The sequence below is a fragment of the Pelophylax lessonae genome, assembly GCF_965119305.1.
Source record: "Pelophylax lessonae genome assembly, chromosome: 3".
In the NCBI taxonomy this organism is placed as follows: Eukaryota; Metazoa; Chordata; class Amphibia; order Anura; family Ranidae; genus Pelophylax; species Pelophylax lessonae.
In genome coordinates, this window is record NC_138770.1 from 349,392,674 (window position 1) to 349,406,015 (window position 13,342).

The window sequence follows — 13,342 nt, forward strand, 5'->3', positions numbered from 1 at the left end:
GTAACTAGTTACAATACTAATATTGGTAACTACACTACTTTACTAGGCTATAGGAGGTAACTACACTACTTTACTAGGCTATAGGAACGCGCTTTCCTGCGTTACCCAAGCCGTGCAATACAATCATTATTTCGAAGAAAAGAGAGGGATGAAGTTTATGAATTTTTGTTGCACTTTATGTTTTATTCAGTTTTTTCAGCTTTTGTTCTCGTGTTTCCCAAAGCCTGTGTTTATACGATAAACTCTATGCAGAAAGAGTGTCATGTATCTTCTTCTACACGGTCAATTAAGAAAGAGGCAAGTAAAGTAATAAGTAGTGAAGTTACTTTTCAAATGCAGTAACTAGTAAAGTAATCTCGTTACAATTTACAGAAGTAACTAGTAACTAGTTACATTTTTTGAGTAACTATATATATATATATATATACATTGGTCCCTTTACACCAGGTTTTACACAGTTGTTCTGTATTGTTCTTCCAGGTTGGTCCTGGGCGAGCCTATATAAGATCAACGGTCCCAACAGCCATCCAGATCTGATGAAAAAGTGAAAGCTTTGAAACGCATCATGTGACATGTCTTGGCATCACGTCCGTTATGGCTCCGAGAGCATTACACGCTGGTTTCCACACCGTGAGGCAGGGTCCTGGCCGGCGAATCCATCTACCCTGTCGGAACACCGCTGGACCCGCTGTGACACATTCCGGAGCTGACCATAAACTCACATGCTCATTGATTTTTACACTATGTGAGTAGCCATTTGGCTGATGTTTTTTTTTAAAAATCCCAGTTTGACTTACCTTGCTACAAATAGTCTGGCACACCTTGCTGTTCTTTCAAGTACCAGAATTAGTATGTACTAGTTGAGTAGACAGGAATGGCTCATTATCCTAAATGGCAAGAGGGCAAGATAGGTCTACAACAAACCAAAAACCAGACATGTCATATCATTGGAGATTTTTGTCTTTTTTTGTCGTGTATTGCCCTTCTTTGTGCTCTTTACTGCAAAGGCTAGTTATAAATTGGAGTGGTTGCCATCTCTTTGTACTGTATATATTGTTTGTTGATTTGGCATGGGGACACTTCGGTTGCCTCTAGCCACTGTGCTGAGCGTCCAGTGTTTCCCTATGCCTTTAGGGAGGATTGGGCTCCCTTCAGGCAAACCTGCCCTTAGATTATCCACTCCTATATATAGTCCAACTTGGAGACTCTCAAAAATAGTTAGGACTACAGTACACAGAGGAGCCTTAACATAGGCACTACAGCCTTCACATATATTTGCAAATGAGTGCAACTAAAACCTCTTTTTTTAATGTGAATTGTAAAAAAGCGTGCAGGGAAATTTTTGTCTGTTTGTGTTACAGGTTAATGTTTATGAAATGCATTGATTGGGTTTAGAGCCACTTTAACCACTTTACTATTGTCATATTGTATATAAAAACAGTAAAGTGGTGGACATCTATTACGGGAGTGCAGATTTTAAAGTGCAAGATTGCACAATTGATCTGAGCCACTCTGTACCATGTGATTGCATTCATGATCAATCACAGCAATCACAAATAGATACAGAATAGGTTTGACATTGATAGGCCCGCCCTTTCCTCTCACTATGATGGAAGAGGAGGAAAAAGGAACTAATAAATTAATCATTCATTCATTCAATAGTTCTTGATCAGTGGCTGCAGTAGTAGTAGTGGATTGTTTTTAACCCTTTCACCTCCTCTCCTCTCTGTATGTGTCATGTCCACCCTGTCTCTGCAGTGAAATGTAAGTTAACCACTTAAGGACCAAGTCCATTTCTGACACATGTTGTTTACAAGAAAAAATCTGTATTTTTTTCCAGAAAATTACTTAGAACCCCCAAACTTTATATATATTTTTTTAGCAAAGACTCTGGAAAATAAAATGGCGGTCATTGCAATATTTTTTGTCTTGCGGTATTTGCGCAGCGGTCTTTCAAACGCAATTTTTTAGAAAAAATAAATTTCATTGCATTTAAAAAAACGAAACAGTAAAGTTAGCCCATTTTTTTGTATAGTGTGAAAGATTCCCGCTGAGTAAATAGATACCTAACATGTTACGGTTTAAAATTGCACACACCCGCGGAATGGCGACAAACTACGGTTACATAATTAAAAATTTTAACGGTTACCAGTTTAGAGTTACAGAGTAGCTCTTTTTTAAAAAAATGATTGCTCATGATCTGGCAATCATGGCGATACCTCACATGTGTGGTTTGAACAGCGATTTCATTTGTTTGTCCAACTTATGTATACGTTTTCTTTCATGCGCGAGCTCATGGCGACGGGGGCGCTTACATTTTTTTTCCTATTTATTTTATTTATTTTTTTAATTTTAGCACAGTTTTTTTGAGGGAAAAAAAAACGTATCACTTTTTTTGCTGTCACAAGCAATGTAAACATCCCTTGTGACAGCAATAGGCAATGACAGGTACTCTTTATGGAGGGATCGGGGGTCTAATAGACCCTAGACCCCTCCACTGCACTTCACTGTATTCAAAATGGTGAAAACTGCATTTTTGAATACTGTCACATTTTAAATTTGGCTGCCTTTAGCCGCTGAGTAACCCGTATGTGACGTTATGGATGCCGCTTCTGGGTTTCATCATCGGAGACCCCATCAAAGCCGAATCCGGCTTTGATCGGGACTCCAACCAGCCGGTGGACGAATCGGCTGGTTGCTCGGGTCTCCCAGTGGGACGGGGGACCCGGGCAGAGCCTCAGAAGGTAGCGGGGGGGCATCTCCTCCTGCTCGCTGGGGTAACGATCGAGCAACTCCCAAGGCACATTGGCTGTTACCACCTGAAAGCCGACCGCCGACTCTAAAAACTGGTACCGGGATGATGCCTCTAGCTGCAGGCATCATACCGGTACAACCACTTCTTGCAGCTAACGTAGAGCTACGTCGGTTTGCGGGAAGTGGTTAAACCCTTTCACCTTCTTATTATGCAAAAGCATACAGGTTGTACTTTAACCCCTTCATCTCCATCCTCACACTGTATGTAACCTGTACATTAACTCCTTCACCTATTTCTCCCTCTATTTATGGCTGTACATTTATTGTTTCTAGTGCACTATTACCAAGCTCCATGTTTAAAGTATAAATACAGGCAAAACTTTTTTTTAGTTTTGGATAGAGTGGAGATGGATTAGAACCTCTGTCTGTTTTTGTTGCTGTCTGTGCCATCGTAAGGGAGGTTGATACTCTCTGTTTCTCCTGTTTACCATAATCATTGAAAGTAAATGTAAAAGAAAATCTCAAATTTTGGATTGTTCCCAGAAAAGTAATAGAGGGGAAATCTTCTAATGGGGACACTAGTTCTGGTGACCTGGGGGTCCCCAAGAGATTCCTTCAATTTGCAGGGATTTCCTCCAACTTCCTGTTTGGCTAAGGGACAGGAATTGAAGGGAAATCTTAGAAATGGGACATAGAAGGCAAAAAAAATCTGACAGAGGTTATACCCATCCCTTGCTCTCACCAACCCCCTCTTGCCTATAGTTCTACTTTAACTTCATCAATACCAGCATATTTCTTCAGTTCCAAAAAATTGTGGCAAAAATGAGATCACCTTAAAATGTCTAATTTCCAAAATAGTTTTTTTTTGTACTGTCCTAGCATTTTTATTTGCTACTACAAAAAGAAAAGTAAGCAGTTTTTTTTTGTTAATGTTTAGCCAGTGGTTATTAAACACCACCAAAAGAAAGCTCTATTTGTCTGAAAGAAATTATATCAAATTAATTTGAAACAGTGACCATGAATGAGTAATTGTCAGTCAAACTATCACAGTGCTTAATGGCCTGGTAATGAAGGGGTATAAACATGTTAGTACTGAAGTTGTTAGGCAATTTTATTAACACTACAAATGCAAAATGCCTTTTATACACTTATTTAGACAGTAGGGAAACATTCAAATCTTTAGATTTTTTTTAATGTTTTCCATTAATTGGTATCTTCCTGATTAAAAAAAAAAAAGAAAAGAAAACAGTTACGCATATTTTAAATGTGGAGATGAGTTAGGAATTCTGTCAGGTTTTTATTTATGGGTAGCCATGTACATTAAAATCTGATTACTTAATCTCAATGCAATCGCCCTTGGATTTCTTGAGACTGTGTAATATGTGGACAATCCTAAACAATCCATTCAAATTGTATCCAGTCAGGAAGGCCCTTTTACTACATACTCTTTGCTATATCTAAAGAAAACTGCACATTCAGATTCTACAGAGTATAGTCAGCTTAAGACATGTTCTTGCTGTAGTTGACCTAACCTTTTATTTTATCTCTTTTATTAATCAGATCTTTTATGTGTACAAGAAAAAGTGGCAAGATGAGGTAACACAAACATGTAGAAGTCAGCAAATTGTACCTTGCTGTGTTCATTGCAAGCATGTGGAAGAATTCAAGTTGTAAAGCATTTGTCAGGGAATTTCCAGGGTCCAATATGGCCACGGTTAGCCAAATGCGGAAAATGAACATGCCCGTGGTGAGTAAAATTCCAAGATCTGTGTGCCCAATCCTGATTCACTTGATGTGCTCTCTGTTAAAGACTCTGCACATGTTCACTGCCAGATACTGTTGTACATCTGCGTTCCTTACTCTGCTCCTGTCTCCTGCATGATACTGCACAGCACGGGTAATCGACCAAATGATGACAGCAGAAGTAATTTTAACTTGAAGTTTGCTAAAGAGGCTAAAAGTTTAAAGCAACAGGTTGAAAGTCAAAATCTGATGCTTCCAACTTTCCTTGCTCCACCCATGCCCTGTTTTCAACAAATTGTGTGACATTAGACAAGTGTAATTTCCTCCTTTCAAATTCAGGAAGCAGTGGCGGAACTAGCAGGGTCGCAGTAGTCGCACTTGCGACTGGGCCCTGGAGTTTCACCACTGTGGGGGGCCCTCTGTTCTACCACTGGGAGGGGGCATGCCCACGGCCGCCCGTTATGTCCCGGGCCCTGCCCACCCGTTCTGTAACTGGCTCAGAGCCTGTACATACAGTCCCTCCTCCCTCGCACAGATAGGAGACAGCAGATCTGCTACTTCTCCTCCCCTCTTCTGTGTGCACCGTGGGAAGTGTGAATGATCAGATTCAGCTGCTTAGGTTCAGTGTGAACCACTCACTCAGCAGGTTGTTGGTTTCTGGTAGTAGCTTCCATTTTTCTGTAGGACTGCTGCTATAACTGTAATTCTTCTATTAGGAGGGCAACCACTGGATCCTTTCTTTGTCTCTAGGCCCAGTTATAGTCTTCCAGTATGGGGAGGACGTTCATCTGAAGCTTACTCTTAGGCCTTCCTTCAGTCAAGTCAGGGATTTCATCTCTTCAGCTTCTTCATCCACACCTTTGGTTCTTGATGCCTGGCAGCAGGGCATTCTAGTCTAAAAGCAAGCATAGTAAATCGACCGAATGATAAGACATTGAGTAACCATAATTTGCAGTTTACTGAAATGGTGCAATCCACTACAGTACTATGTCTGCCTGTATGTGTTTCTGGCCCTGCAACTGCTTGGTACTGTTGCTGCACACTTGTTGATGGCTTTAGGTTTTTCTTGACTTCACTTAAACCTTGTCTCCTGCCCAGTACTGCTGCTGCCTGCCTGTTGACTACTTTGACATGTTCCACACCTACATTGTTAAAGTAGTTACAATGGCTTTTTTTCTTAAAAATGTTGGACTTACGTGCTCTGTGCAATGGTATTTAACAGAGCGCCCCCAACTTCCTTTTCTGGGGTCCCCTGCTGGCGCTTCTTTGGCGTTATTTAAAAAAAAAAATCCTTTACAATCACTTTAATCGCTTCTATGATCCAATACTTGGGAACAATTTGTATAATAAATGGGCCACAGTTTATAATTTAACAGTCTTTACATTACTAGTTGTTGAACCAAAGTTAATGATCCCTTGTTGTGGTATTATGAGAGCCTCAACAAATCTATACAGTATTTATTATAGAGAATGCACTTCTCGTTGTTGGCCTCTATGTTTTTTTCATTTGCTGTGGTCTTACCACATACTATAATAAAATTCAGAAAATAAATATTTTTTTTATTCATAGACCCAAGGAGTGATGATAAAAATACAAATACATTTATGACAATATTTTAAGTGTTTCTACTGCACATAATCTCTTCCTCCCTACCTTTAAAAAAAATAAAGAGAATTTTATTTATCTTTAGCATGCCTGCCTAGAACATTTGGAAGTGAAACCTGAATTCCATCCAAATATAAAAATGTTAAAAAAAAACGCCATGTATTTTTAAGTGCAGCTAGCATAATTAAAATAATCTGCATTAATATTAGCCTAATGCAATTCCTAATACAGCAGGACTGTGAAAAGAAAAGGTGGTACTGTCAGTCTCTGCTGCATGCTCATGTGCAGCAATCCATTGTCCTATTGTGAAAAGTAAAAAAATCCTTTTATCTCTCTGGTAATGCTGATACTAGACGTGCTAATGTTTCATATTATTCATCTTTGGTATCAAAAGACAAGAGGAAATAAAATCTTAATATTGATTACTATAGGTTGTAAAGGGGATTTTCCAGTTTCTTTATGCAAACATACATGTATGAATTGTAAAGATGTGTTTGAAGAGTCAGATTCTCTGGAGCTCGGGTTTATGCATACTTAAAAAGACTATTTCTAGGACAAAAGATCTTATTTATACAGGCTGAAAGCTATAAAGCACCAGCTTGGACACACTTTGTGCTGCCTTCTACATATCTCAGAGAAACATGATGTTGGCACTCCTCAAAGGAATTATACTGATATCACTCATCTTAAGCATTGGTCATGCTGGGTAGGTTACTTTATACATTTATATTCTTTTAAATTTTGCGTAGCCAACAGGTAAAAAAAAATCATATGCCTGCAAAAATAAGCAAGGAAATTTGCTCTACTTGAGGTTCATACAATATTTCCCTATTTTATATGGGATTGTATGGTTGTGCTTTTTGTTTTTTTATTGATTGAGCTAGATGGACTTGTGTCTTTTCTTTCAACCTGACTATGTTACTAAGTATTATTTTCTCTATCTTTTGTGTTCTTATATCAATTAGGGGTAAGGGCCTATATGCACGGTACCTTTTGTCTTGTTTAAGTATTATTTGACCTACAGGTTTCTGTTCCAATAACATATTTGTTTGTCCCTTTTTGCTTGTTTGCGTGTATTATTTTTTAAAATAACATATTTTAGAAAACTGTAATGGATTTCCCCCAAATATGCCATTAAGCATATGGGCTGCTATTCCCATGACTAATGGAGTAAAGGAAATACACATTTGATTTATTGGAAATTAGTAAATCTAGTAGAGATTTTACTCTAATTGGTTTTGCCATTGGTTGTGTAACGTAGTTATCCTACTTGAACCACCAGCTTTAATGTCAAAATTGTTTGCTCAGATTCTTGAAATCACCTAAAATTAAGACTTAATTTCTACTGGTTGTTTTTTCGTTTGTTGCACATTTAAACTTTAGCAAAGTCCCTACTTTCAGGTTTTTCTAAAAAATAAAGATAGGATGGACAGGATACCCAATAGCTACGTGAAAAAGCTTTTTCTACCATTTTTTTCATGTGACAGGTTATAAAGTGTCAGGTTTGTGTTGATAAATTATACACACTGAAGATTGTCTTTTTTTTTAACAGACCTTCATTCCACATTATTGCCCCAAGCAATATAATTGCTGGCATGGACACAACACTTGCTGTTCACTGGTTTGGTGAACACTTGAAAATTAATGTAACTGCGTCAATTACACCTACAAATAACAGAGAAGAAGTGTTAGTTGAGAAAAGTGAACTATTCTTTAATGGTATGTCCTTTTTAATAATTTATTTTCAGTGGCAATTAGAAGTTAATTTGTACTATGATAAAAATGTATATATATATAGTATAGCATTTGTTCTAGGCCTGTGTAGGGGGGCTTTGTTATCAAATGTTGCCTTTTACTTTCAAGTGTGGTGCTGCTAGAACACCAAATGTGGCAAAAGGCAGCATATAACCTGCTGTTGCTTTGCAATGCAATTGCATCTCTATGGGACTTGCTTCATCCTAAGAAATGTAACATAAAATAACATAAAGTCAAAGGCAGCATCAAAAATATCAGCCACACTACATCGTTTAAGGTAATGGTAACCTGATGGCCTGTGTTTGTTCAGTTTTTAAAATTCTCATCAAATACAGAAAACCAACATCTGCCTACAAAAGCCCTTACTAAGGGAGTACATTTCAGAATAGGATTGTGAAAATATGTTCAACTTGAAATTGGTTAAAGGGAACTGAAGCATACAGAAATTTCAAAAAAGTTTTTGTGGTATAAAAATTATACTTGGTAACACTAATGTGTTTAATGCCCATTTTGTGTGAAATCAAAATTCAAAAGTCTTTTAAGCAAATATATACCTTTTTGTCTTGTGTGCTGCTTTTATTGATTAGCAGCTGCATTTTTATTTTACCATCCTAAAAAGTCATTATATTCCTGTGTAGAGAACAGTACACTTATGCCTTAGGTGCAACAGGGTGTCTAGTCCCTTTGGGAATAGCTTCTAGGTTAGAGATAACTGATCACAGCATTTTATAGAAGCAATTACATAAAAAATAAGTAATGTTTGAAAAAAATGTACATATATTTGCCTGGAAGTCTTTGACAATAATTGCAACATCCCATACACGATCTTTAAGTATGTATGTATTTAGGCATATCTAAAAAGATCTAAGAAAATCTTCATTTTCCTATATCTAAAAAAGTAACTCATAAAACATTATTTAATTTATTGAATATAGTTGTCATTGATGATCTGCGTTAACAAGTTAGGAAAAATGATGTTGTTGCATTTGGTATCACCACTAAAATGGAAACCTTAAAAATTCATAAAATGTTCCAAATCATTTAGGAAATTCATGAACTTTTCACCAGTTACACTTACTTTTGCACTGTTATGAATACAATCACTGGATCCTAAACTGTGATGTGATTTGGTAAATTCTGAAAGACAAAGCAGTTGGGATAAATTAATCTATCCAGGTTGATTTATCGAAGGCCCAGGAAAATCCATTTTGAAGTTCGGCAAATGTAAACTTGACAGCAGATCACATTGAAGTCTATGGGGATTCAAAAATTCTGCTCATTTTTAGGGCTAATAGGCAAACTACTTAAAAAAAAGGCAGAGGGAACTGGATACTGCCAAAAAAATGTAATATTGTTATATTGGGGTGAGTGGCTTTAAAGGCAACATTTAAAATGCACAAAAAAAATATTAAATAACATGCTTGAAGGATGCCTTAAAGCTGTTCATGTGTTACAGCATAGGACCGTTTTCATGAACAGTCTCACCCACAGCATACACTAGCAGCACATATTTGGTAATGGAATTTTTTTTTTCTTTTACAATAAGAATGGCTCTCATACAGCACCAACACAGTCACCAGCACCCCAATCTAACTCATTTAAGTTTGGGGAAAAAGGCTTGTTATGTAGCAGGGACACATGTTTTGTTTTCATCGAGAGATAATAGGCTAATTTTGAAAATGTTCACTAAGGTTCCCCTGATCTTGGTGTCCTACCACTGGCCAATTTCTATTAATCTCTCATTAAAAAGTAAAAGACTGCAGAGGATACAGCAGTGTAAAATTGACAAGCAGCAGGACAATTTTAATAATTTTAATAGAAAAAGCTAGGCCCAATTTTCCAGAGACAAAGAGCACAGGTAGAGGATTTGATACAGGACATTAGGGAGTACAGCAGTGTAAAATTGGCCAGCATCAGAACATTTTACTGATAAGCCTAATCAGTGTACAACTATGTTTTACTTTTACTATGGGAATAGAGCGTGCAGTGAGTGTAAGTGATTGGTTTTAGATGCACACTGTTCTTGCACTTAGTTTATTTTTCTTTAAAATGACACAGTAGTGCATTGTGAACAAATGGCTGCTCCATAACAAGTGACTGTTGCACTTTAAGCACTTCAAAAATAAAAAAGGCCCTATCCACATACAATAAAAATCAAGAAACTTCCAAAATACCACCCCTGAAACTAAAGCCCACTTAAAAAAAAAAAAAGAAAAACAGGTTACCCTTAAATAATCTATCCTATAAACAAAAAAGAATTAAAAAACCTTGAAGCAATAAAAAAAAGTTTAAGATGGGATGGGACAGAGCTAAAGTGACCGTGACAGAGCTGAAGACAAAACAGCCCCAATAATAAGACCCCACCAAAAGGCAGCAAAAGGGTGGATTGCCCATTAACCTAGCTAACTGTCTTACTCTCTCTTTGCAGTTTGTTAGCTTTTCCTATCCTTTCCCTATAGCAGCTTCAAATTCATGGACACTATAACATTGATTTGCTTAAGGCAAATAGACTGTGCACTTTGCAACGTGCAGTTGCGCCAGAGCTTAGTAAATAAGTTAAAGTTTCACTTTGCAAAGAATACCCAAAAATTTGCAACGAAAATTAAAAAGAAAAACAGCATTTTTGCTTGCCGATGATTGGATGATGGATTTCAGCATACCTTCTGCTCATTTACTAAGCTCTGGAGCAACTGCTCCTGCAGAGTGCAACTGCATTTTGCAAAGTGCACAGTCTATTTGTCTTTAGTAAATCAACCCTTATGAATGCTCCGTGCCCGCCTTACTTAGTGGGGGAGCTAGCTTATTCAGAAAACCTCTTATTGGCCATTGCAAGCCTGCTGGCCATATTTTAAAACATGCAGTGCATGATGGTTGAAAATAATTCTCCTGAGTGAATCTGCACATAAATTTGTAGGGACTGCAAATTTCTAACCTGCAGGATTTGCCACAAATTCATGTTAGTGGCCAGGGGCGGACTGACAACTCATGGGGCCCCCTGGTAATAGGAGATCATGGGGCCCTCTGTGTCCCCATCCACACTCAAGCCACACCCGCACAAAGCACCACCTACATATTGCACTACTCACAAATGCTTTAAAGCAGCAATATAAGAAAAGCAGTGTGTCACCATCTAGCAGCAGCTAAACTGTAAGGAGGGCTGTGTCTAGGGCCGGCGCTACCTATAGGCAAGGCAGGCACCGGCCTAGAGCGCACATCAGTCGGGGGCGCTGCCCCCGCGCTACCCCCCCCCCTCGAGCAGAAGGACTGCTGGGCGCGTGCTGTCAGTGCTCTTTCCTGTGACACTCTGTCTCCCGTCCCACCGCCGCCTCTTCAAAAGGCTGCCAGAGCTGTGTGTTGCTAGGTATTAGAGGCGGAGGTTGGTGGTGTGGCTGTCAGCTCCGAACAGAGTAAGGAAGCGGCCGGGATGCAGCCTCCTTCATGGAATGTGAGTGGGACGTGTCTGGGGAGATTAGCCTGGAGGGGAGGTGATGAGGGGCAGAGGGGAGAAGTACCTCCTGGGCTCTGTACTGGGTGTCATAGGGCAGAGGGGACCTGATTGGCAGTCCCCTGACTGTTTTTTGTGACAGTCCAACATGGAACTGTGTGTGTGTTTATTATTATATGTAGAATACCATAGAAATCCCCTGAACACAGGAATATACTGTGATTATAGAACAACATAGGGGAAGCCTTCCATATACTACCCCAGCCTGTCTGTATGCATCCCCAGCCTGTCCGTATACATCCCCAGCCTGTCCGTATACTACCCCAGCCTGTCCGTATACTACCCCAGCCTGTCCGTATACATCCCCAGCCTGTCCGTATACATCCCCAGCCTGTCCGTATACATCCCCAGCCTGTCTGTATACATCCCCAGCCTGCCCGTATACTACCCTAGCCTGTCCGTATACTACCCTAGCCTGTCCGTATACTATCCTAGCCTGTCTGTATACTACCCCAGCCTGTCTGTATACTACCCCAGCCTGTCCGTATACATCCCTAGCCTGTCCGTATACTACCCTAGCCTGTTCGTATACTACCCTAGCCTGTCCGTATACTACCCTAGCCTGTCTGTATACTACTCTAGCCTGTCCGTATACTTCCCTAGCCTGTCCGTATACCTCCCTAGCTTGTCTGTATACCTGGCGTGAGGAAGCGAGCCAGTGTTGCCATTATTTGTCTTCAGTCTGGGCCCAGAAGAGCAAGTGCAGGCCTGGGGACCACGGCTGAAGAAACAGGTAGAGAGGCGCCCCAAAAAATCTTCCCCTGACTGTTTTTTGTGACAGTCCAACATGGAACTGTGTGTGTGTTTATTATTATATGTAGAATACCATAGAAATCCCCTGAACACAGGAATATACTGTGATTATAGAACAACATAGGGGAAGCCTTCCATATACTACCCCAGCCTGTCTGTATGCATCCCCAGCCTGTCCGTATACATCCCCAGCCTGTCCGTATACTACCCCAGCCTGTCCGTATACTACCCCAGCCTGTCCGTATACATCCCCAGCCTGTCCGTATACATCCCCAGCCTGTCCGTATACATCCCCAGCCTGTCTGTATACATCCCCAGCCTGCCCGTATACTACCCTAGCCTGTCCGTATACTACCCTAGCCTGTCCGTATACTATCCTAGCCTGTCTGTATACTACCCCAGCCTGTCTGTATACTACCCCAGCCTGTCCGTATACATCCCTAGCCTGTCCGTATACTACCCTAGCCTGTTCGTATACTACCTTAGCCTGTCCGTATACTACCCTAGCCTGTCTGTATACTACTCTAGCCTGTCCGTATACTTCCCTAGCCTGTCCGTATACCTCCCTAGCTTGTCTGTATACCTGGCGTGAGGAAGCGAGCCAGTGTTGCCATTATTTGTCTTCAGTCTGGGCCCAGAAGAGCAGGTGCAGGCCTGGGGACCACGGCTGAAGAAACAGGTAGAGAGGCGCCACAAAAAATCTTCACCCCTGCCACCGTATACATGGGCAGGGAAAAGGGGGTGGAGTCAGGGGCAGAGCCAATGGGGGGCGGCAAAATGTGGTTTCGCCTAGGGTGTCAATAATCCTTGCACCAGCCCTGGCTGTGTCCTCAATCTTCTTTCTTTCTTTCTTTCTTTCTTTCTTTCTTTCTTTCTTTCTTTCTTTCTTTCTTTCTTTCTTTCTTTTCTCTCTCTCTCTCTCTCTCTCCCTCCAAGGTGAAAGATTAAAGGTCTGTTTATAACCCTGGTATATCACCAAAGCCTCCCAACTGGGCTCCTAAATAAAGTTGTATAAAGTAATAAAAAATAAAATTGTAAAACAAAATAATAAAATAAATTGGTAAAAAAATTAACAAAAATAAAAGACTACTGACCCCATCCACTGCCCTATTGGCACCTTCCACTGCCCTACTGACACCGTCCACTGCCCTACTGACACCGTCCACTGCTCTACTGACACTGTCCACTGCTCTACTAACACCAATTACTGCTCTACTAACATCATC

At 40.0% G+C, this 13,342-nt stretch overlaps 1 protein-coding gene across 1 annotated transcript in view; it reads left to right on the forward strand.

The window, feature by feature from the left end:
* Positions 1-6,744: 6,744 nt before the first annotated feature.
* The window catches only part of LOC309550530 (CD109 antigen-like), a gene marked incomplete at both ends in the record, with an annotated part of 138,284 nt that continues 131,686 nt past the window's right edge, over positions 6,745-13,342 (forward strand). Inside the window, 2 exons of the mRNA XM_082250889.1 lie at positions 6,745-6,809; positions 7,656-7,822. Coding sequence (XP_082107015.1) covers positions 6,745-6,809; positions 7,656-7,822 — 232 coding nt within the window. The remainder of the gene's footprint in view (positions 6,810-7,655; positions 7,823-13,342) is intronic.